The sequence below is a fragment of the Nannobrachium achirus genome (assembly GCF_963921795.1).
Source record: "Nannobrachium achirus genome assembly, chromosome: 21".
Lineage (NCBI taxonomy): Eukaryota > Metazoa > Chordata > Actinopteri > Myctophiformes > Myctophidae > Nannobrachium > Nannobrachium achirus.
The window spans coordinates 8152158-8176968 of NC_137828.1; the positions used below are offsets into that span (position 1 = coordinate 8152158).

Genomic DNA, 24811 nt, shown 5'->3' on the forward strand with positions numbered 1-24811 from the left:
TCCTCCTTCAGCATGAACCAAACGGCTGCTGTGTGAATGTGGTCAATGGGTCTCTACTGTACGCCTAAATAACTGTAAACTCTCTTAATAGATTCTCTCCGTCTCACAATTACCGAGTCAGATTCTGGAGCCAAGACGGAGCGGTCCAAGTCTTACGACGAGGGACTGGACAACTACAGGGAGGAACGCAGAGGGTGAGTTCTGGATGAAAACGTTATTTACAGGGGTGCCCCGAGTTTGAAAACCCCTGTTGTAAACAAATACTATTGTGGGGGGGGGCATGTTGGCACAGTTGGTAGTGCTGTCGTCACACAGCTAGAAGGTCCTGGGTTCCATTCCCGCTTGGGAGTGGACGCTATGGGCGCTGCGGGCGTGTTCTCTCCTCCGTGTCATTGGGAGGTGGGAAAGGGCCTTTTTGGGTGGAGTTTGCATGTTCTCCCCGTTTCTCCTAGGGTAGATACCCTCACAAAAAAAATGCAGTCATTCTCATCTCTATACTGCCTCCCCCTGGCCAGCCGGGGCGCCTGATGGAGGGGAAAGGAACTGGTTGGAATAACGTGTTCCTTCCACCCCTGTCAGGCGAAAAGAAGCGGCTTGGCCTCCTCATGCATAGAAGAAAGCATGAGGTCAGTCCGCCCAGGATTACTGTAGACAATTGACACTGGGTGACAAAAATCGTGGGATAAAAAATCCCAGCATCCTTCTGGAACTGCATGCTCTCTTTCCTTTCAATGTTTGGACTCAGCCAGCTCTTCGTCACACTTTGATTAAAATGATAAGGTTTTAGTTGTATCCTGTCTAATATGTGTTCCTCTCTCTCCCTCATTTAGGAGGTCCTTAATGCCTGAGCTGAAAGGCCTTAAAGGGAAGGTGAGTCCAGTTATCGACGCGCACCGCCACCGGTCTGTCAACTCTATGGGGTTGAATTAATTCACAAATAAAGATTGTACACTTTTACAGGTGTTTAGCCTCGGTACCCAGGCTTTTATTTTCGTTCTTGTTCGGCTCAAAAATAAAAGCCTGGGCCAACCTGCTGACATTTCTGGCATAATAAGAGGTAGTCAACACTGTCAGCGATGGCAATTCATTCTGTTTAGTTAAGTGTGTAGTTAAAGAAACTCTCAGGACCAGGCTTGATGAGCTGTGTCTAATTGGTCACAGCCAAGCCACAGTCCTCCACTCGCAGCCTCCACTCTGGAAATGCAAGCGGCCTCAAAGAACGTAGCACCAACCTCCGTACCATGGGAGACCAAGCTTTTTACGCAGCCCTGCTGTGGAAGTCGCTCCCAGACCATCTAAGAGCATCTAAGAGCTCCACAGTCTGTCGATGCTTTTAAGAGAGCACTAAAGACTTTTCAACAAAGCATTGTTTGTTTTAGGTTTGAAAAACCCTGCCTACTTTTTGGAAACTTGTTTAGACTTTATGCAAATGTTTTTTTTTCTCTGTACTGCACTTTTAGATTTGTTTCAAATGTAAAGTGCAATACAAATAAAACATATTATTATTACCAGGCTGTGGACAGGTCGTCAGAGGACTCGGGCTCCAGGGGCGACTCGTCCTCAGACGTCTTCTGTGACGCCACCAAGGAGGGCCTGCTGCACTTCAAACAGCTCAGCACGGACAAGAGCAAGGTGTGTGCCTTGGGTTCTTCTCTTGGGGTACCTCTTGTCCTGGAGAGTATGCGCTTGACAACATCATCATAACATCATCATACCCGGAAGTTAAGCAGGAACGTCTACTGAGTGGCAAAAACCTTTCTGGCCTTGACAGCTCATACATCCAACCAGCACAATCTGATTGCATTAAACAAAGATAAACTCACTGTGCCACTCGATTTGCCATTCACTTTAAGCATGCACATACCCTCTATATGTTTTGCTTTTGTTTCATGTTTTTTGTACAGTTTGTTCTTGAGGTGTAAGCATTACATAGGCTGTTATATGACATGGTTTGTCACGGGACTGATTTCCACAGCCCCTCCCCTTACCTCAGTGTGTCTGCTCCCTACCATGCTGTCATCATGTGTGTAAGTTTCACTGGTCCAACCAGTTCAGGGTCGCCACGTTTATTTACTACGTCTGACCTCATTCTGTCCCCCATGACCCACTGACCGACTCCCTCCCTCAGCCACTGACTAACCTGTTCACACCTGAGACCCATTCAAAAAAAAAGTAGAGAGAAACATATATTATTCGTTCCCTTTCCTTTTGTGCCTTGCTCTTACTGTACTTACTGTACTTACTGTACTCTGTTCTTGTTGTTTCTTTTTATCTTTTTCATACTTCTCTGTAACTTTGTAAATAATCTTATACTGCTGTGCTGCTATAGATACTGCTGTATCTATATCGGTGGTGCTCAAAATTCATGTCAAGGACCCCCGGAATATTATATATATATTTGGCCACTGACCTTGAAATCTCAAAATAGTTTGTTTTACGGGGACCCCCAGTAAGCAAAGATTTGAGTTAAAAATGTTTGCTTTCAGAGAAATTGTATATTCAAATTTAGCACAAATTTTCACACGATTTTTCAAATTATAGAATAACTATTCCTGTGTGTGCCCGGGGTGTATGCACAGTATATGAGGGATTGAATGTAGGAGTCTCAGAAGTAATTTTGAAGAACCCAGACCGGGGCCCGTTGGGCAGAACAGTCACCATTGACCTCCAGTTGTGCAATCTCCAGATTTAGGCATTGTTTCAGCATGCGTCTGTTACCATGGTGGCGAGTCTGGCGACACTGTTTAGTATCAGTGATGTCATCATGCTCATCTCCAAATTTGGGCATTGTTTCAGCATGCAGCTGTTACCATGCTGGCGACACTGTTTAGTATCAGTGATGTCAGCATGCAGACAGACAGACGACGGACAGACATTCGCTAAATTAACAGTTAAATGGTTAAAATGAATGATTTTAAATCTAAAATGATTCCCGTATTGAATGGCAACAACATTAAGCAAACAGACTGGAGGTAAATGCTTTTCAAATGTCTCCATACATAACTCCACATGTCTCTCTGCAGCGCGGGGTGGGCGGCGGCATGCGTCCGTGGAAGCAGATGTACGCGGTGCTGCGAGGCCCCTCCCTATGCCTATATAAGGACAGGAGGGAGGGGCAGGCCCACGCCAACAACAACGTGCAGGCGGGGGCGGGGGCGGCGGCGGACGAGCCCCTGCCAATCAGCATCAAGGCCTGCCTGATTGACATCTCCTACAGCGACACCAAGCGCAAGAACGTCCTGCGTCTGACCACCTCCGACTGCGAGTTCCTCTTCCAGGCTGAGGACCGAGAGGACATGTTGGCCTGGATACGAGTTATACAGGAGAACAGCAATCTGGATGAGGAGGTAATAGACTGTACTATACTATACTAATATAATATACTGGATATGAGTTATACAGGAGAACAGTAATCTGGATGCAGAGGTACTACTGTACACTACACTATACTACCAGTAAGACTCCCTAATCGGGAGATAAGCGAGCGTCAGGTCACATACACAAACTTTGGAAGGCAATGGTAGCCAATCAGGAGGGAATATGGGAAATGGGACAGATCCATGTTGATGACATGACTTTAGAGATATTGTGTACCGCTTTGTGTGATTTTAGGGTAGAATCTGTAGGAGCAGTGTCCAAAAATGTGTTTAGCAAGAATTGGCCTCATGGTGGCGCTAGAAGAGGGCCATGTGAGAAATGAATGGGTGGAAGTTGTGGTTTGGCAGCCAATGAGTGTGTGTGCAAAGTTTGGCATGGATTGGGGCAACGGTGGCGGAGATATGAGTAGGGCAAAAGTGTGACGTGTGACAGACAGACTGACACTGTACACTGATGGAAAATAATGATAATAGCAACACAAAGAAGTACCCAAAGATGCTTTACATGGGGGGGAACCAAACATAACAACTTTATCGGGAGAAAAGACAAAGAAAATGCTAAAGACTAAGGGATAGTCTTTACCCTGATGAGCACTAAGAGTTGAGGCATTACATTTTGTATAACACGGTTCTATTGTGACAATTTCTGCCTCTAATATTTGACAATTTGGCCAATGTTTCATTTGTCATTTTAGTGGTATTAAGTCTTTAAATTGACTAAATGTGCTACCCTCTATACACTTAAACTTTATGTTGGTTTGTTTACTGTTGAGTGAGAAAACAATGTTGCACATTAAGTTAATCATCTGGGGGACCCCAAAAAATAATGTGGCCACCCCCCTAGGGGTCCCGCCCCACAGGTTGAGAACCTGCCTAGCTACCAGAACCGTCAGGATTTGTATTGTTGGAAAGTTAACACACTGTGAAAGAAGACATTCTTCTCCTATTAACCCTCTAAGACCAGGAATGATTTAATGCTTTAGCTATTGAAAAATAGGAGATATACAAGCTCACAACGTGACACAGAGTGCAGCGCTGCGAGCTTGTAAATCTGCTGTTTTTGAAAAGTCGTGAAAATGTGCGCAAAACTTTGAATATATGTATTTTTAAAGCAAACATTTGCAACTCAAATTTTGCATCTCGGGGGGGTCCCTGGATTCTGGAACTAAATATTTTGAGATGGGGGGTCCGTGGCCAAATACATATCATTCTGGGGGTCCATGACATGAAAGAGTTTGAGCACCACTGGCATAGAAACATAGTTAAAAAAATGTATAAGACATTTGTAGAATTGGTTAAAAAAATATTCAAAGACTTGCAGCATTTGTATATCTGATATTTTTAATAGTTAAAGCATAAAATAACGGTAAAAGTAATCATGTGTAATAATTCAAATCGATACAGTAACTATTTAGCAAAGGCATTAAATATGTGTGAAACGTATGAACAGTGTATGTTTTTCACTGAGATTACACACATTTACTGATAGACCAAGAGTAGCTATAATGGAATGGAATTAGTAAAAAAATAATAATAATAATTCGACCCCTCTTTTTAATTTTCCCTCTTAAAATAGCTGAAGGCAAAATACTTAGTTTCCATACAATTGTTTTTTTTTGCATTGCAAAACGATTCAATACCGATTATCTGCATTGTAAAATGATACGATACAAAACGGTACGATATTTTGCTTTTGCATATTGATATGGATCTTTGCAAATTAAAAATCGATTTTTCGATTCAGTTACTATATCGTTACACCGCTAGTAATAATGCATTCCAGGATTAAATGAAAAAAAAAAAGAAAAAAGAAAAGCCTAGTGATGATGTCACTGGTGGGGGTTTCCGGTTGAAGTTACAAAACGGTTGCTCTAAAGCCGCTAGGCTGCCAGTGAGGAGCAGTAATCCTATCCTAGGGTCGGTGACGCCAACGGTTGCTCCACGGCCCGTGGGCAAGTTAAATAAAACGTACGGACAGTTTGTGTTTCAAGTGCGTTTATGAGTGGAGACGCAACCGGTCTTTAGTTCACTATAAACGCGACACGAGATATCTGTCTTAAGGTGTCTTTATAAACTTGAACGTGGCAGAACGCTCTTCCCCTCACACTCACTCTCTCAGCCACTACCACAGTATTCAGCATTGGTAATGCCCTCATGACTGATTGATTGATTGATTGATTGATTACTTTATTAGAAGTTTGCATAGGGAAAGGTACAGTTTCATGACAGTACAGTTCACTACTAAAAGGATACACCCAAAAAAGCCTACGGCTTGTTTCAATTGAGATCCTTTTTTAAACTCATATAACATTGAATGACAGACAGATAATGCTTGCACTTATCCACTGAGCTACTACCATGCTCTTATTGGAGAGGTACAATACTAGTATTTGCATTATATGTGTGTGTCATCACTCGATTGTTTATTCCTGACAATCAACTAAAACTTGTAATATTTAACAGGCTCAGTAAGGACGCGTTTCAAGCATGCAAGTAGAAAGTTAAAAAAGAATATGCGTTAAAATGAACAGTAAATAAAATTGTACCTATATAATGTGTAAATGGTAAATGGTGCATTTATATAGCGCTTTTATCCAAGGCGTTTTACATAGATTGTGCATTACATTCACCCATTCACACACACATTCATACACCGGTGGCGGAGGAAATCATGCAAGGCACACTCCTACTCACCGGGAGCAACTAGGGGTTCAGAGTCTTGCTCAAGGACTCTTCGACATTAGCCTCGGAAACCCAGACTTTTATTTTACTTCGACATTAACTCAGGGGGAGCCCGGATTCGAACTGGCAACCTTTCGGTAACCCTTCGTGCTCTAATGTTGGTTTCTCTACCCCTGAGCTATGATTTACATTTTGGGAAAGTGGGCCTTTTGGGCCTAATGAGGACACCATACAGCAGTGGTTCTCAAAGTGGGGTCTGGGGACCTCCAGGGGTCCTCAGTGGGACGGGGGTTACGGCCAAATAGGCCTACATATCAATTTTGGGGGGCCTTTGCTTCCAAGATCATTGGACTTCCCACACCCACACTGTCTGATATGAACGATAAGGCCATTACACACATAGCACTCAATAACAAGTGACACTGACCATCCTCTGCATCGCCACTTTGACCTAATGCCATCTGGGCGAAGATACAGAACCTTGGCGTGGCACAAAGTTCGGTTTAAAAGGAGTTTTGTCCCCTCAGCCATTGCTGCACTTAACAATCTGCTAAACAATCGCCCCCGTCGCTAAGAGGGTCTTTTCTGTGTACAGTGGGGTACTGACGACTTGTCTATGTGATATGTTGTGTTGTCTTTTTGACTATGTGTTGTTTCTTGTTTGAACAGACTGTGAAGACAAATTTCCCTTTGGGGACAATACAGATTATTATTATTATTATTGTACAAAAAACCCAGTCAACCCACTGCCCTACAGTACAGTGTGTTGGTGCTGTTGTGCAAGCAGCGTGCAGCAGCACCTGTCCTGCAGCAGTGACATGGATACACTGTAGGTCAACACAACAACACATCATCATGACACACTCTCCTTTACAACCACAGAGTGTCTTAATCCTTTAAGTACGGGAACGCATTGTCACTTTAACCATTATTCAATGCTTTAACTATTGAAAAATAGCAGATCTACAAGCTCACAGCGTAGACCGATCCATGCCAAACTTTGCACACACACTCCTTGGCTTAAACACATCTTTGGACACTGCTCCTAGAGATTTTGCCCTAAAATCACGCAAAGCGTTATGCAGTATCTCTACAGTCATGTCATCAACATGGATCTGTCCCATTTTGCGCCACCATCAGGCCGATTTTTACATGCGACCTGGCGGTCGATTATCTCCCGATTTAGGGAATCTTACTGGTGTATATATACATGCCGTATATATATATACATATACATACACACACACACAAATTTTCACAACTTTTCAAAAAGATACACAATTAGATCTAGTAGCAGATCTACTTGCATATCTGCTATTTTTCAATAGCTAAAATATAAAATCATTCCCGGACTTAATGTGTTAAAATAGGGACAGGATGACGCTGCAGCCAGGTCTTCCCCCAAGCTGCAACCAAGCCCCCTCCATTGACTCCGGTAACCACCACGCCAAGGCATTCCTATAGCCTTTAGCCTCTCTTGTCACCCGATAGCCGCGCGTTACGTAAAGACGTGGCGTTATGGCCTTGCGGGGCGATGGGGGGACAATCCTGTTGTTGTCCTATGATGAATTAACTGTCATCTTGTGTGCCCCCCTTCCCATTCCCCTTCTCCTTTGACTTCCCCTTCTTTTCTTGGTTCCTTCTTCCTTTCAGAACGCAGACTTCACCAGCCGTGACCTGATCAGCAGAAAGATCAAGGAGTACAACACCTTGATGAGGTAAGCACAGGGGGGTGGAACAACTACTCACATATTATACTTAAAGGAGCTATAGTCAACATTTTTCTTGAAAAATGGACACTAAAATTAAAATAATGTTTTGAAAATATTTCATAAAAAAGATTAAGCTTCATATGTGTTTCTATTCAAAAATGTCCACAAAATGATACAATAATCATTTTGGCCGTTGTCAGCCTGACTTTGTTTACATCCCTCTTCTATTCTTTTATATGATTGATAAGGGATGTAAACAAAGTCAGTCTGACAATGGCCAAAATGATTATTTATCATTATTTTACGTGTTTTGTGGACATTTTTGAATAGAAACACATATATGAAGCTTATTTTTATTTATTTTTTGTAAAATTTTAAAAACATTATTTTTATTTTAGCGTTCGTTTTTCAAGAAAAAGTTGACTACAGCTCCTTTAAGTAAAAGTATCAATACTGCAATGTAGAAATACTCTGTTAGAAGTAAACTTCCGGAATTCAAGCTGTACTTGAGTAAAAGTACAAAAGTATTGGCATCAAAATGTACTTAAAGCACCAAAAGTATAACGCGCTCGTTAAGCAGAATGTCCCATTTGAAGTTTTCAAATGTATAAAAATCATTTGAAAATAGCATTGTGAGCTTGTAGATCAGCTATTTTCAAATGGTCAAAATGTATAATGGCTGAAGTTGTTAATATATATTTTGTAATCCAAATCCAAATCTACAAAGTAACTAGTAACTCAAGTTTTCAAATACATTTAGTGGAGTAAAAGTAAAATATTTGGATCTGAGATGCAGTGGAATGTAAAAGTATTGGAAATGGGAAATAATCAAGTAAAGTACAAATACCTCTAACATTGTAGGGGCACTCCACCACTTTTCAACCTATGTTCATATAATTGGTTCTCACTCAAAAAAAGCTTTATTTTTGAGCGGTGGTAGACCGCTCCATAGCATGGCCGTGTGTGTATCCGTGTATGTATCCGTGTATCCGTGTATGTATGTGTGTATGTAGCCTGAACTACCACTCAGTGACCAGAGAGGGTGCTCTTGAGTCTAGTCTGAGCATCAACTGCAATATTCTCTCTCTCTCTCTCACACACACACACACGCACGCACACACACACACACACAACCACCGCTCAGTTCACACAGGTGTGATTTTTTTTTCTCAGAGGAGTGCTGTGGGCAGGTCAGAAACCCATCGTCTTGTGACATCATCGATTGCCAATCCAGCTTTTAGAAACTGCAGGCTTTCTATTCCTGAAAAGTTGCAATTTTAAAGTGGAAGCCATTGTTCTCGCGATAATAAAAATATAAATATTTTTTTCAAAAAATATTGATTACATTTTTTTTTGGGGGGGGGGGGGGGGGGGAAATGATGATGTCACAAGACGATGGATTCTGAACTTCCCACAGCTCTCCTAGGAGACTTGGACAGAGTAGAAAAGAATTGTGATATTTTATCATGAACATTAGTGACAACCTATTATATGAAGACAGGTTGAAAAGTAGTGGAGTGCCCCTTTAAGTAAATGTATTGTTACTTAACACCACTGGGCCTGAGGACAGGAAGGGGGGGTGGGGGGCAGTTTGTGATTGGTTGGCCGGTCGGTTGTAACTCGCCTGTTTGTGGGTCAATCACGAAAAACTCCCCATTTCTACTGGGAGAGACGGGACAACGTACCAACACAGCAGCAAGATCTGTGAACTGTTAAACGCCCTAAAAGAAGGCTAGAGACTGGAATACAACCATCCCTTAGGACTACAAACCATTGATGGACATCTAGACCTACTGCACATACAGTATGAAACAGAGCTGCTACCTTTTAAATGCATTTTAAATCTGAGTTTTTCTTTTTTTCTTATACTAATTTAAATCGTATTGAGAAAAGATAAATGCTGCTATTTGTTCCTAAAGCTTTGATTGATTGATTGATTGATTGATTGATTGAAGACTTTATTAGAAGTTTGCATAGGAAAAGCTACAGTTTCATGACGGTACAGTTCACTGGTACAAGGTCTACTAAAAGGAGATCCATGAAAAGACTAAGCTTATTTCCACAGGAAACCATTTAAGTATCTCATATAACATTGAATGACAGACGAATAGAACACACCTGTATACAGAGAAGTGACTCACAGACAAGTGATTTACAACTCACTTGTCTGCGAGTCGGTCAGTTGTACTCCCATTCCTACTGGGAGAGATACAACAAATGTGCGAACACAGCAGCAAGATTTGTGAACTGTTGCGATAAAAGAATGCTAGAGAATGGAATTTAACCACCCCTAAGGATTACAAACCATTGATGGACATCTAGACCTACTGCACATTAGTATGAAAGAGAGCTGCTACTTTTAAATGCATGTTAAATCTGAGTTTTTCTTTTCCTTATACTATTTCAATTGTGGTAATAAATGCCGCTATTTGTTGATTGATTGATTGATTGATTGATTGAAGACTTTATTAGAAGTTTGCGTAGGAAAAGGTACAGTTTCATGATGGTACAGTTCACTGGTACAAGGTCTACTAAAAGGAGATCCTAGAAAATATTACGCTTATTTCCAAAGGAAACCATTGAAGTATCTCATATAACATTGAATGACAGACGGATAGAACACAGTACTATGCAGTAGATATAGTCAGGGGGAAAAAAGGGGAAACCAAAAGCGTTATACCCTGTATATATAAAATTACACTGTGCGACATAGTTCTGTTTACACAATGTTGTACCCCCTGCAACTGCATATGCAGTGTTGCATTGCTGATTCAATGTTTGGGGGTACGAGATTTACAGGACGTCACGCGCACGTCGCTTAACACCTACTATACAGGTCTATAGATATGCATACAGGCTTGTTGTGACACTAAAGCGTTGTCGAGGTGTGAACTTGGGGGGTCCATGTGCTTGAGCGCCAGAAAAGATATGGGTCGGTGACTAACCGCGTAGCAAGAGCAATACAACACTGTATATATGTTCCCCATTTTCTACAGTTTTTATTTCATTTTGACACTTGCTTTGGCAATGTAAACGCATGTTTTCTCATGCCAATAAAGCTCCTTTGAATTGAATTGAAATACAGTTTACAGTTTAGGCATTTAGCAGACGCTTTTAATCCAAAGCGACTTACAATACGCAGATATCACAATAATAAACAAGATAATATGTGAGTACATCAACAGCAATATAACAAATGCAAATGAATATCTATCTAGAAAAAACAATATAATCCGTAAAGAAAAAAGGTTTCTAAAAAACCTAAAAACAAATGCTAACTAGCTTCATGTATGGTCATTGATTTTTCCAGTAGTGCTAAGGGTTTAGGTGGAGTCTGAAAAGGTGAGTCTTCAGTCCACGGCGAAAGCTAGCGAGTGAGTCCGTTGTTCTAAGTGCGACAGGGAGTTTATTCCACAACTTGGGGGCCAGGAGGGCAAACTGTCTCGGACGAGTGGATTTTTTCCCTGGGGTTTTGAATTGACCTGTGTGTGTGTGTGTGTGACCCCCAGCCCCACCGGCAGCAGGACGGAGCCCTCCCCCAGAGCGTCCCGTCAGTCTCTGAGCATCAGGCAGACCCTGCTGGGAGCAGGGAAGACGGAACCAAAGACCCCCAGCCCCCAGTCCCCCCGAGGAGAGGAGAGGAGGAACATGCACAAAGGTGAGAGGAGAGGGACCTTTTAACACTTGTGCTGCCATAGTTTTGCCATAACTAATGTAGATTACGTCCCAAGGCCTTTTCCTATTGTATTTACCTGATTTTCGATTAGGGCTGTCACAATTATTACATAATCGTCTAATCGTGATTATTTGACATTATCGCAATTATTTTGTCATAATCGTCATAATCGTGAATGTTGAAAAATGACCAAAATAGTGGAAATAGCAGATCTACAAGCTCACAACGCGTCGCATCGCGAGCTTGTAGATCGGCTATTTCCACTATCAAAGTTATTTTTTAAGTAGTAAGTTGTCAAATATGTCAGTAATTACTGAATTTCCCCCTTGGGATAATAAAGGTATCTATCTATCTAATTTCTTTCTATATTTAGATTATGTGTCATATCTACCATGTACAACTTCAAAGCCTAAAAGCCAAACAGAAATGTAATTACCAACGACAAAAACACAATTAAATCGTTAATCGCCAATTATTTGAGTGACAATTAATCGTCATGTAAAATGTCATATCGTGACAGCCCTATTTTCGATGACAATATACACGCGGCGCGTGCATATTGTATTTCTGTATTCATGCAGCGAGGGTGTATACAATGCAATGGGAAGCAGAATTCCCGAGAACACTGTAACGCAGGTGATTTGTTGTGCCTCATATTGCGTTATTATTTAGCTGCCAGTAATGCTGTTATAGTTGTGTGTACAGCATAAGTGATTCCCTTATATTTGTGTGATAATCTCACCTTGCTATTGGAAGTACATGTATGTGGGGGCGGGTACATGTCTCTGGCAGGTATTTAGTTTCCAGGTCTTTGAAGTTCATTCATTGTGATCGTGACGTTCGCTGGCTTTGGTGTGGACCTACGTTCCTCTGCACCGAAGCTAGAGCGCACTAAAAGCTGTGTACTGTTAATTATTGCCATTCTCAAGTAAAGAAGAGATCTTGGTATCCCTTGTCCTGAGTATTCGCGCGTGCAAGACACCAAGACACCAGTCATGTTGCCATACCTTAGCAAAAGGGATGAAAAGGCATGATATTTATTTTAAGAAGTACTTTTTATTTTTTTTCCCCGTTTCTATGGTTTCTTGGGCTGGATATGGCAGCCTGGAACGGTTGTTCAGGTGCAGCTAAACTTGCCATGTTAGTAAACGTGCCACAATTGACCATAATGCATTGCACCTGTGCAGCTGACCTGCGCAACCTGGGAATATAGGCTACCATTTTGTCAAGATGGGGAGAATAAAAGTGTGGAGAATATATTATAATACCTAGTTAAAGTGACCATTTTGTTAAACTTTGCATTTGTAGTTATTTTACTGTAATTTAACAACATATTAACCAGCACAGATAGACAAAGAGACATTCATGGATTTATATTTAAAAGCGACTTTTATGTTCCCCCCCTGGACCCAGGGTATGGCAGCTGCATACCCCTGCCATACCCAATTGACGCCCCTGATTCCTTCCTCCTGCACGTTAAGTTATGCCTTGTTGACGTCTTGCAACAATACTATTTCCGCAAGGAATCGTGGGAAATTTTTCGATCACTCACGGCTAACTGGTAACCAGTTAACATGTCTGTGGACGTGATAATGGGTCCGGGAGCTCCCATGTGGGAGCTCCCACGTGGGAGTGATTGTGCCTTGTAAATGGAGGGGTGTTTTAATTTCCATCGTTGCTTTGATCAAGTATTTCATACGAAGGTTTCACACTGATAAGAGATGACTAAGGAAGCCGAAAGGCCTTTTAATCATTTTTTATTTTTAATCGGTGGGGCTTGACACAAGCCCTTGTACTCTTGGCAAACCACCTCATATAAGAAAATTATTAAAATGCAGTTTTTGTCTTTGTTAGTCATGATCTCTTTGAGTGTGAACGTTAAAACGTGTTGTACTTCTCAGCAGGCTGGTGACTCACAACTACAGTAGCTTTGATGAGCACTTTGATACTTTCTATAATGTGTTTGAACCATTTAGATATTTGTCTGAGTGCCGATGGGCGTCTATTGATGCTTTCAACCTTGTACAGCAACTTTGGTGTAGCTTCTGTTGGTTTAAATGTACCTTATAAACAGTTTGATTTGATTGATTTGATATTGGATCTTACTCTTGTAAATGATTTTGACTGTTTGAGCACTCTCGATCACCTAAATAGTCCTGTGTTGTCTGTCTGTCTGTCATCCACTGTTGTGAGTTTAAAAAAGGATCTCAATTGAAACAAGCCATAGGCTTTCTTGGACCTATCCTTTTAGTTGACCTTGTACCAGTGAACTGTACTGTCATGAAACTGTACCTTTTTCCAATGCAAACTTCTAATACATTCTTCAATCAATCATTCAATGTTCTTCCTCACGGTGTCCTCATCCTGTGTCCCCAGACGACACCAGCCCACCCAAGGACAAGACCACCTGGAGGAAGGGCATCTCAGGCAGGATGAGGAAGCCCTTCGAGAAGAAACCCTCGCCGGGGGTCACGTTTGGAGTGAGGCTGGACGACTGCCCCCCTGCCCAGTCCAACAGGGTAGGTTTATATACCCCCGTTACCTCCTGCCCAGTCCAACAGGGTAGGTTTATATACCCCCTGTACCCCCTTTACCCCCCTGCCCAGTCCAACAGGGTAGGTCTATATACCCCCTTTACCCCCTGCCCAGTCCAACAGGGTAGGTCTATATACCCCCTTTACCCCCTGCCCAGTCCAACAGGGTAGGTCTATATACCCCCTTTACCCCCTGCCCAGTCCAACAGGGTAGGTCTATATACCCCCTTTACCCCCCTGCCCAGTCCAACAGGGTAGGTCTAAAACCCCTCACTGTCCCCCTGTAGTTCAGTGGTTTTGAACCCTTTCACATCAATGTCCATTATTTATTCGGCATTTGAGTTTTACTCCACTTTTAGAGCAGAATTTATTTCGGTTCGGGAAGTCACAAAATCTCGACGGAACCGAATATTTCCAAGTATTGAATGTTTCAAAATGTTTTGAAGATAGCGGTGTCATCGTGGAGGTGTGCTGTAAGCTAGTGGAGGACCGGGGTTTAAACATACTACTTTGTGTGTTCAGTTTGTCCCCCTGATAGTAGGGGTGGGCGATATGGTGATAAATATCGCTGAGACTCCACGATATGCCTTTTCAGAGATATCGTATATATCGTGATACAATAATAAAAAATCCTGTTGAATTATTAATACAGAGGTTCATTGCAGAATTCAACTTAAACCTGCATTTTGGTCTAAATCAGTAGTTCTCAAACTTTAAAATGTCAAGGTCTCCCCTTAACTCTGACAGTATACAGGTCCATTTGGTTTCATTTCAGAGTTACATACTTGTAAGGGTCAATTTAGACCTCCCAAAAGGAACCCAGAGAGTCCCTGGACCCCACTTTGAGGACCACTGGTCTAAATGGTCTGCTACTGCTTTTTCCTTTAGTTTTGGTTACCTTGTAGGTGGTTGTACTGTTAAGTAACTTGAAAAAATAACCATAAAAACCAACATGAAAAAGAATTGTGATAAGATTGTGTATCGTGATACTGCTTGGGAAAATATCGTGATATTGTCTTTTTACATATCGCCCATCCCTACCTGATAGTGGAGGTGTGTTGTAAGGTTTAAACATACTTCTATGTTTCTTTCAGTTTGTCCCCCTCATCGTGGAGGTGTGCTGTAAGCTAGTAGAGGACCGGGGTCTGGAGTACACAGGGATCTACCGCGTCCCGGGGAACAACGCTGCCATCTCCAACATGCAGGAGGAGCTCAACAACAAGGGCATGAACCACATCGACGTCCAGGACGATGTGAGTGTTGAACCCACCGAAATGATGCTTCTGTTCGTTTCTGATACGAAACTATGACGAAAAATATGCCTTTCTTTTCACTAACAAAAAACTGATGACTAAAACTATGATTAAATATGTAAAAAAAAGACTCAAGCAGGGGTAGGCAATCTTAGGCACGGGTGCCAACATTGGCACAGGGTAGGGTGATCACTGACACACTGGCCAAGTGTAAGATATTTTTAAGTGTAAGAGGTGGGTCATTGCTGTAATGATTGAGTCTTAACGATCATTACATCCTGATGTGAAAGAAAATAGTTCAAATGAAGAAGAATAAACATAAAATAAAGGTTGTATAGCCTATCAACTTGTGTTGGAAATATGACACTTTGATATGGTGTCATATAACTTAATGTTGATATGGCACACTTGTCTATTAAGACAATGATGCTTCCGATCTACAAGCAAAACAACATGGAACTTTATTCAAAAGACTATGACTAAAGCTAAATGTGCTGTGAAAATTAACACTGCTGGTGATTTGTGTCTAAGATTATTACTTAACTACTTAGCACATGACACATTGTTTCATGGAACGTGTCTCTGAATGAAGGCATCTTCTGCTGTCTGACTAAACTGAAGATTGTATGATCGTGTGTTTTCACACATTAACCCACCCTTGTATCCCATTGGACAGAAATGGAGGGACCTGAACGTCATCAGCAGTTTACTGAAGTCCTTTTTCCGGAAGCTCCCAGAACCTCTCTTCACCAATGGTGAGAACAATATTACCTCTCTCCTCATAACAGTACCCGTTGTTGGTGTCTTTATGACACCTAGTGGCCGATGGCTGCAACTACAATGTTATCATAGTGTTCTACAAATGAGTCTTTGGTCTGAAGTTGTGGTTGTCTTGTGTTTCCCTGCAGATAAGTATGCAGACTTCATCGAGGCCAACAGAATAGAAGACCCAGTGGACAGACTAAAAGTCATCAAAAGGCTGGTGAGTACATTTTCGTGAAACTTTCATATATTTTTTAAAACTTTCATATATTCTAGATACACATTCTGACATTCAGGGAATTATTCTGAATTTGTATGGCATACAGCTCATGAATATCAAAAGTCCGTATTTCTAAATATTACAATATTACACGAGACCACTCAAAACAAGGATTTATAATAGAGAAATGTCAACCTTCTGAAGTCAGAGTAGCTTGAAGTCCAGTGGGAACTTTCCACTGTCAGTTATGATTTGGGATGCTATAGCATCTTCAATATTTTTAGATGGATTTGTATACTAGCCTTTGAATTTGACAGAATGGGTGCAATAGTTAAAGGGATATTTCACTTTCAAACATGTTTGGGGGTCATTTTAACTAAATCTACCTGGGTTTTTGTGAACACCCCCAGACAGTATTTAAGTTGCTTGATTTAGTATTTAGATATTTGATAAACATGTTATCAGACACGCCTATACGAACGCATTGTAACTTCAAGCTCCATTTTAACCGTGTTAGACTCATTGAAAGCACATGTCCTTGCTTCTGGTGACTGATGTTGTCTAGACCTAGAATAAACTTTAAACCAGGTTATGGTCTGTGGAAGTCTAGTTGATCTAAGGTCTGCTGCAACAGTGTCCTCTTTTAAAAGTTTTACTGTTGTGTCTGTCTTCTTTTTATTGTATTTTCACTTTATTTTAATTCATTATTATATTTTTAATCATCATCGTCTTTGTCAGGTGGAAGCCTCACATGTCCAGAACTGTTGCTTTTCAGGATTCAAATTAAGAAATGACAAAAGTAGCAGATCTACAAGCTCAAGCTCGGGCTTGTGAATCTGCTACTAAGATGCTTTTGTGGGACGCTGTAGTGTGATCAATTACGGTACTGTTATTTTTTGAAAAAAAACCACAGAAAAAACACAAAACTTTAAAATATGGAGTGAGAGTTTTTTGCCCGTCAGCGACGATATGTAAAATTGTGTATTTTGTGTCATGGATTACCTTCGAATGTTACAATTTTTATTGTCGTATGAAATATGTTATTCATAGAATAAACCCTAATTATTAGGCATGTAGCGATTCACTCGACTCACGATACGATTAGATTCACCATAATAGGTTCACACTATGATTTTTCACAATTTGTTAAACACAAACATATTTTCCAGACAAATTACCGTTGTTTCTCTTATACTAATCCAGTATTTTGTTCTCTTTTATTTTTTTACAATGCTGTGTTTTCTCTCATCCTCTTTTCAATACCGTGTCTAATGACTGAATTTGAACCAATTCTCTTATAAAGATGCCTTATTTTCTTATTATTTGTTGTGTTGTCTCGACTGCGTCCTCTGCTGGTTGCATCGCGATAACTTTTATTAAATTGCTTTAAATTGTCACCAGTTTCAATCGATTTTAACCGATTTACGATGTATTGTTACATGTCTACTAATAATCAATAATGAGTATCCATCATGGAGTCCCAGTGCTTGATTCGGTCCTTCTCCTTGCAGCTCCATGAGTTACCAGACCACCACTACGAGACCCTCAAGTTCCTCTCGGCTCACCTGAAGACGGTGGCTGACAACTCTGAGAAGAACAAGGTATGGAAATGAACCTTCACATGGAGATGGTCTCCAGACAAAACCTTATTGATCCAAATCTAAGTTGGTCAAGGAAAGGCTGCATGTTGTTTCTTTCTAATCTACATTCATCCACCCCCAGCCCAAGTCCCAATTCTCTAAAAAGTAAAAACCAAGAGAAAATACTATTGACATTGTATAAAATATAGGAGCAAACACTGGACATGAAATATATTGAAACGTGATTGTTAAACTCTTCTTTTTTTATATTCTCTGTTATGAGACTCGTCTCAGTCAGGTGGAAAACTACAAAACTGCAAATTTTCAGGATTCAAAAATAGCGTGCGTGTGTGTGTGTGTGTGTGTGTGTGTGTGTGTGTGTGTGTGTGTGTGTGTGTGTGTGTGTGTGTGTGTGTGTGTGTGTGTGTGTGTGTTCCCATCAGATGGAGCCACGGAACCTGGCCATAGTGTTTGGACCCACGCTGGTGCGCACGTCAGAGGACAACATGACGCACATGGTGACACACATGCCGGACCAGTACAAGATAGTGGAGACGCTCATTCAGAACGTGAGCAACAACCCCTGTCATTATAATGTGTAGGGACACTTAGTAGTGCTCCTGGAGACTCAGGGACCATATCATACTGCTCAGTGCTATCCCTTGGCACAAGGCAGCGTATAAGTTGTAGATAAAGTTCTGTTTTAATAAGTTACTATGAAAAGCACCACCGGCTGTCTGTCAGTCAGTCTGTCCGTCACGTCACACGTTTGGCCCTACTCTTATCTCCGGTACCGTTGCCCCTATCAATGCCAAACTTTGCACCCACACTCCTTGCCTGGCAAACCACAACCTCTGCCCCTGATTTCTCACATGCCCCTCTTCTAGCGCCACCATGAGGTTGCTTTTTGCACACAACTTTATTGGGATACATGCGACCTGACGGTCGCTTATCTCCCGATTAGGGAGTCTTACTGGTTTAGAGTAGTACAGGATACGTTGTCAAGTATTATTACACAGCTTGGTTGAATGCTTGATTCTGATTTGTCAAAGTCTGAATTCAGCTGTGTGTTATTTTCTTGACCGCTGAGCTCTATATCAGACCGCTGTCTAATCAAAGACTCAGATCACCTGCTGTGCTGCTTGATGTTTATGCCGTATCCAACATGTCAGCCATGTGAACAAACACACAGTGTCATTTACAACTAAACTTCGCTCAGTCTCAAGAATGTTTTGGAAAACATTTGACAACGCCGTAACCGAAAATGTATTCTATTTGATCAACACTGTCCATTCAGGCTGGGAACACATTTTAGTGTAGTACGGTACATGTACAGTATGTAGCAATATATTTGTTTTTGTAATATTTTGAATAATATTTGATGTTTTTCAGAAAACTTCACTTAGGTCAGGCCTAAATGGGTTAACAGAACATACCGTTCTCCACAACAACAGACAAGTAGCAGTACAGTACCCTGCATCCCCACAAATGGATTTCACCGCTGTATAGTTATATTTCATCTCATGTATGTGAAGTTATTTTCAGATAGATCAAGTGTTAAATGTTCCTCTTTCTTTCTTTTTTTTCTAGTATGACTGGTTTTTCACTGAGGATGGCAATGGAGAGCCAGTGGTGAGTGCAGGCATTGCTGCCTAAAATTTGACTTTCCCTGCCAGTTATGAACCTTGACATTAACATTAATGTGTTCAATGGGAGTTAAGTATTACAATATTTTCCGGACTATAAGGCGCACTTAAAAGCCTTTAATTTTCTCAAAAAACTACAGTGCGCCTTATAGTCCAGTGCGCCTTATATATGGATCATTCATTGACATTAACATTCCCTTTAGCACAGCTCCATCTGTTGGATGCATAACACAATGGTAGCGTCTATTATGTGCGCCTTATAGTCCGGTGCGCCTTATATGAAAAAAGTTCGAAAATAGACCATTCATTGACAGTGCGCCTTATAGTCCGGTGCGCCTTATAGTCCGGAAAATACTGTAGTCAAATATTACAATAGCCTTACTCTATCGTAATTTTATTTAAAATATGTTTATTATTCATAATTTCTTAGCCAATAACTTAAACAGTGTTTGGTGATGCATTACTGCAGCAGATTTGATAGAGGAAAAAAATAGTACTATTAACCACTCAAGCCCTATATAATGTACTTTGTTTTATGACAAATAGTGGAAAAGGCCCTTCACGTGACATTTTTGTCTTTTTTAACTCATTCCCTGCTAGGCCCGATAGTCCAGAGAATATGCTAATGTCCCTCCCTGCCAGGCCTGATAATTCAGAGAATTTCCCGTTTTTGAAAAAAAAAAAAAAAAAAAATGTAGTAGGCATGATAGCAATCGCGAAATTGCATGTTTAACCCCATCTTTCAAACATGGCAGCCATCTTTGTTTACATTTTAGGAAAACATAATGGCTGCTAGTTCATGAATGCCTGAACGGATTTCCATTCTGATTTTTTTGTTTGAAAGCTGTGATCAATGTGGACACACGTGGTGCATGATCTAGGCATGGACATGACATTATCAGTGCACTATGAATTACATGGAAGTCTATGGCGACAGAGGCATATGAAAGTATGAAGGTATTTGCGGCGGGGTATGAGTTCAAAGGAATTCACAGTTTGGAAAGTTTGCTTATAATAATGACAGGCCCCAAAACAAGGGGGCAGCTAAGTTTAAAGTCGCTACAAACACATACCCGAGCCTGTCCCGTCCCGTCCGCCCAACGCTCAGGTTGTCGTCTCTCTCTCCGTCTCTTTCCCAGACGGCGTCCCATGAGGAGAGTGCGGTGGAGTCCCAGCCCGTCCCCAACATCGACCACCTGCTCACCAACATCGGCCGCACGGCCTCCACCACGCAGGGAGAAGTATCAGGTAACACTCCGCTCTCTTCTGGACCAGACCCATGTTGGTCTGGTGGGACCGTCTTTTACTACACCTTTCCTCAGTCTTTTACTACACCTTCCCTCCACTTTATCAGTGGTGGGACAGTCTTTTACTACACCTTTCCTCCACTTTATCTGTGGTGGGACAGTCTTTTACTACACCTTTCCTCCACTGTGTCTGTGGTGGGACAGTCTTTTACTACACCTTTCCTCCACTTTATCTGTGGTGGGACAGTCTTTTACTACACCTTTCCTCCACTGTGTCTGTGGTGGGACAGTCTTTTACTACACCTTTCCTCCACTGTGTCTGTGGTGGGACAGTCTTTTACTACACCCTTCCTCCACTATGTCTGTGGTGCAGGCACGTGCACACATAGACATCAAAGGGAGCTTGAGCCCCTGCCCTTTTATTCGCCTCTAAAAAGTGCCCTCTCAAGACCATAAATGCAGTTTTTACTATGGTGGAAGAAATACAAATGCCCTCTTTCCATGCCATACCTGAAGGCAGCATTCAAGAGAATTGTCTCGTCCAAATCTCCTGAACTTGAATGCAGCATCTTATGTTGAAAGAATTGCCCTCTCTGTGTAGAAATCCATGCTGTTACGCCACATCTCCAGTATTGACTTGATTATGCTTAGTTCAGTGTGGTATCAAGTACTGACAATAGCTGACCTCCAAGCTCACAACGCGTCGCAGTGAGGCGCATTGTGAGCTTGGAGGTCTGCTATTTTCAATATCTTCACCAAAAGGCCCTTTTAGAAATGTCAGACCCTGCCTCTCTAACATTCTCTGCACGTCCCTGCTGTGGTGGGTCTTTTACTACACCTTTCAACCACTATGTCAGTGGTGGGTCAGTCTTTAATACTACACCTTCCTCCACCTGTCTGTGGTGGGCCAGTCTTTTTTACTACACCCTTCTCCACCTGTCTGTGGTGGGCCAGTCTTTTTTACTACACCCTTCTCCCCACTACCTTCTCTTCTCTGAGGGTCCCAATGGACCACCAAAGTCCTGACGTCACTGCCGCTAGCTCCCTCTTTTACTTTTAACGGTTCCCTTTTATCGATATCTACCGTTGTTTCCTGTTGAGATTGGCACATTTCACCCAGGTTTTTTTCATCTCACTCACGTCTCACTTTGTCTGCTGACCTCACTCAGCAACGAAATAAACAGAAAATAAACAAAAAAATAAATAAAACAATTCACAGGAGGCAAGCAGTGATCACCCCATGATGTGCACTGCAATGTAGATTCAAATGCACTACATTGCAGGCACCTTTTGAGAGTGAAAAAATAAGAAGACATGTGTGACATGCCCCAGCTTGCCCCAGGAAATGTGCCAAGCTCAATAGGGAACAACGGTATGTATTCCCATGTATACCTCGCTGGTTCTTAAAGGTGAGGTACAGTCAGGGGGGTACAGTTGAGGGGCTTTACAGGTCTGTAACTCTGAGATGGTACAAATGGAACCAAATGGACCCTTAGGAGTACATTTGGTTCCATTTGTACACTCTCAGAGCTATGGAAGTCCTTGGAATTATGAAGTTTGAGGACCACATGTATTGTTATTGTACAGCAGACGTGAAGTCCACATAACCAGCTCTGACTGTGTAGATAAAAACCTGGTGCGTTCGGAAATGCGCACCGGGTGTGTGCTCAGTGTCGTGAGTGCCTAAACCCAACCCTAATCCTAACCCTAACCTCAGTAAAACTATGCCTAAACCCAACCCTAACCCTAACCATAACCTCAGTAAAACTATGCCTAAAACTAACCCTAACACTAACCAGCCCCGGTGCGCATTTCCGAACGCACCCTTTGATACACTCGGACTGAAACACCAGCAGAAAACACTCTCCCGTAAATGAGGCCTTAAATCCACTTACTAATGTTGATGGATAATGAATGCTGCTTCCTCTCCCCCCCAAAGGAAACTATATGCCACCCACAAACCCAACCCCTCCCCGCTTCTTTGCCTGTTTGCCATTAGATAGAAATGTCTTTGGCATACCAATCACAAATAAAAAGCCAGCCAATACTTGGGTCACTGTTGACCCAAGCAGAGAGGTCATAGAAGCGATTGCCAACACTTCTTTCATTTGCTTCGAATGAACAGCTTTCTCCCTGCTTCGGTTAACAATTTGGCATCAACGCTCTCTGCAGCTTTAGAGCAGAAAGATAAGGATCTGTGAAACCGCCCCCACCCACAAACCAACTCCCTGCTAGCCCTTTAAACCAAACACAACTGTGTGTTTTGTCTGAAATCTTCTATCCCCTTTTCTTCTTAAAGGGATAGTCAATCCCAAAATGACTTTTTCCCCCCCTATATTATCCTCAATGTATTGGCTCAGGAATGCAACAAAAACTAAAAATATATTCATGAATTCAAGTATCGATGGGGTGAGTAATAAAAAAATAAAATAAAAAATAAAAAACATTTTGGGGTTAACCTTTAATCCTTCCTATACTGTTGCACTAACAACAACAGTGTGTTCTTTCCACAAAGACTTGTTGAGTGAATTCCTCATTCCTCTCTCTAGTGAAGTTCTGTCGGCTGTCCTAACCACTAATGCTGCCTTCAAACCTGAAGCCATTTCTTCTTTTCTAGTCTCTTCTATCGCATCACTTTAGTCGCGCAGGTCAAACACCCAAAACATTTACATGTCTCCGGACAACATCAACGCTGACTGGCTGTCAGGACGCGATGGGTGGAGTCGGGGAATTGAAGGTCGCTTCAGTTGGATTTTTCCAACTGGGGCGAAGATACCGAGGTGACCGTTCGCGTGGCCCTGTTCGCGTTGTTTCCACCGAGCGCCGCGCCTGGTCGCGGGTCGTCTCGGTCTTTGCGTTCACTTTGTACGCAATTGCAACGCTGGAACCGTCCAGGTTTGAACGCAGCATCACACATCATGCAATGATCTTGACACTGCAGGCCACGGGGGCGGAGTCTATCACACCATGATGTCCCTGATGGACTCCATAATGGCGGTGGTGGCCGGCTGGGACTGTAGGAAGAAGGAGGACTGCTGCCCCCAGTGTAGCTGCCTGGTCTGCTCCACCCCGCGCTTCTTTTAGAGAGGGAAAGAAACACGCAGTAACGTGCGTGTGTGTGCCAAAGACGAAACGAGAAGGGGCGGAATGCAGAAAACCAAAAGAAAACACGAAAGCTAAAATAAGTGTTTGACAAAGAAAGGGGGATCGCGAGGCAGAGCGGCTTAGACACGCCGGTACAGGGCGGTATGGTCCGGGTGTTGTTGTGTTTGTGGCGTTGTGTTTGGTGATGCCACATACAGACCGGTGCTACTGTCTGAAAAGGCTGTTCCGCTGTCTCTCCACACTGTCTTGCAAGCTTGCCAACAGGAGAGAGATAGCATGGTAATGGTGTTCTTTATAATATATATATTTACCCCCAGGTTTATGTCTCATGTCACCGTTACACCACCATCCGTCTTCACAGGGGCGTGGAGGGGGGCTTGGCTTAGGAGATAAAAATAAACTGAAATAAAATTAATAAACAACCAAGATCAATTTGAACTCATTCACTGCCAGAGATTAATAGCCTTAACGTGTGCCCAAATGCCAACAATGTCCCGTTTTTCAAAAGTTTTAAAATAGTCACAATATATTTATCTCAAGTACGCTACGCTCTGGCATCGCCGGAAAAAGAACGTTAGAAATATATCTGCTACTGAAGTTAGCTGTTAGCTCCCCAACTTGGGAATGGAAACAGGAAACAAAGATACGGTATGGGCGTTTTCCTGAAAGAATTAACATGGGAGCGGACGGAGATCTTTTTTTTTTCCGATCACGCCTACATCCTGTTTCCTGTTGGAGACTGCATCAGATGCGGATGGTTGCGATCGTTTAATAAATGCAATAAAAAATAAATCTCTCAAAACTCGTCAATGGCAGTGAATGAGTAAAACCGATTGGTACGCGGAGATGAATTATTAGATATGATTGTAGGATCATCTTTCTGCTGACGTTGTGGTTTTAGTGTACAGTATGTCTCCTTCTCTCTTTGGTAGCGAGCCCCTCTGTGCCCCCCCCGTCACTTCTGATCTTTTGGTTTGATCCATAGCCGTCTCTGTTATGTCATCAACGTGTCACGTG

General features: G+C 42.1%; 1 protein-coding gene across 1 annotated transcript in view; it reads left to right on the forward strand.

Annotated features, from left to right (window-relative positions):
- LOC308307234 (rho GTPase-activating protein 21-B-like) overlaps positions 1-24811 on the forward strand; it is a gene marked incomplete at both ends in the record, with an annotated part of 201546 nt that overhangs the window by 171282 nt on the left and 5453 nt on the right. The window contains 13 exons of the mRNA XM_080752407.1: positions 92-194; positions 1461-1632; positions 3024-3347; positions 7713-7777; positions 11281-11429; positions 13824-13966; positions 15076-15234; positions 15911-15989; positions 16143-16216; positions 17728-17817; positions 18240-18365; positions 19387-19428; positions 20582-20690. Of these exons, the coding sequence (XP_080608533.1) occupies positions 92-194; positions 1461-1632; positions 3024-3347; positions 7713-7777; positions 11281-11429; positions 13824-13966; positions 15076-15234; positions 15911-15989; positions 16143-16216; positions 17728-17817; positions 18240-18365; positions 19387-19428; positions 20582-20690 (1635 nt within the window). The remainder of the gene's footprint in view (positions 1-91; positions 195-1460; positions 1633-3023; positions 3348-7712; positions 7778-11280; positions 11430-13823; positions 13967-15075; positions 15235-15910; positions 15990-16142; positions 16217-17727; positions 17818-18239; positions 18366-19386; positions 19429-20581; positions 20691-24811) is intronic.